General features: G+C 68.6%; 1 protein-coding gene across 1 annotated transcript in view; it reads right to left on the bottom strand.

Moving 5' to 3' along the window:
* Positions 1–22: 22 nt before the first annotated feature.
* The window catches only part of LOC105513822 (protocadherin-7-like), a gene marked incomplete at its 3' end in the record, with an annotated part of 7,099 nt that continues 6,726 nt past the window's right edge, over positions 23–395 (bottom strand). Inside the window, exon 2 of the mRNA XM_011944850.1 lies at positions 23–391. Coding sequence (XP_011800240.1) covers positions 23–391 — 369 coding nt within the window. The remainder of the gene's footprint in view (positions 392–395) is intronic.

Raw genomic sequence — 395 nt, 5'->3', positions numbered from 1 at the left:
CAAGGCGCAGCAGTCGCCTCACCGACTCAGTGGCCGCCCCGAACACGTACTCGATCTGCCCATTGACCCCCACGTCCAAGTCAGCTGCGCGCAGTTGCAGGATGGGGGTCCCCGGGGCGCTGTTCTCAGCCAAGTCGGCCTCGTACACGCTCTTCTCGAAGCGGGGGCTGTTGTCGTTCACGTCGGTGATGAGGACCCGTAGGATGGCCTGCGAGGAGCGAGGCGGGTCGCCGCCGTCGCGCACCCGCAGGGTCAGCTCGTAGGAGTCGCGCTGTTCGCGGTCCAGCGCCCCCTTCACGATCAGCTGTGGCTGCTTCTCGCCATCCGGGGTGTCTGCCACCTGCAGCTCGAACACGCTGCTGCGGCCGCCGGGGTTGGTGCCGCCGCCGCCCTCT

This window comes from Colobus angolensis, unplaced genomic scaffold, assembly GCF_000951035.1.
Source record: "Colobus angolensis palliatus isolate OR3802 unplaced genomic scaffold, Cang.pa_1.0 Scaffold2362, whole genome shotgun sequence".
In the NCBI taxonomy this organism is placed as follows: Eukaryota; Metazoa; Chordata; class Mammalia; order Primates; family Cercopithecidae; genus Colobus; species Colobus angolensis.
The sequence above is the reverse complement of the archived record's forward strand: the minus strand, read 5'-3'. Positions and strand labels throughout refer to the sequence as shown.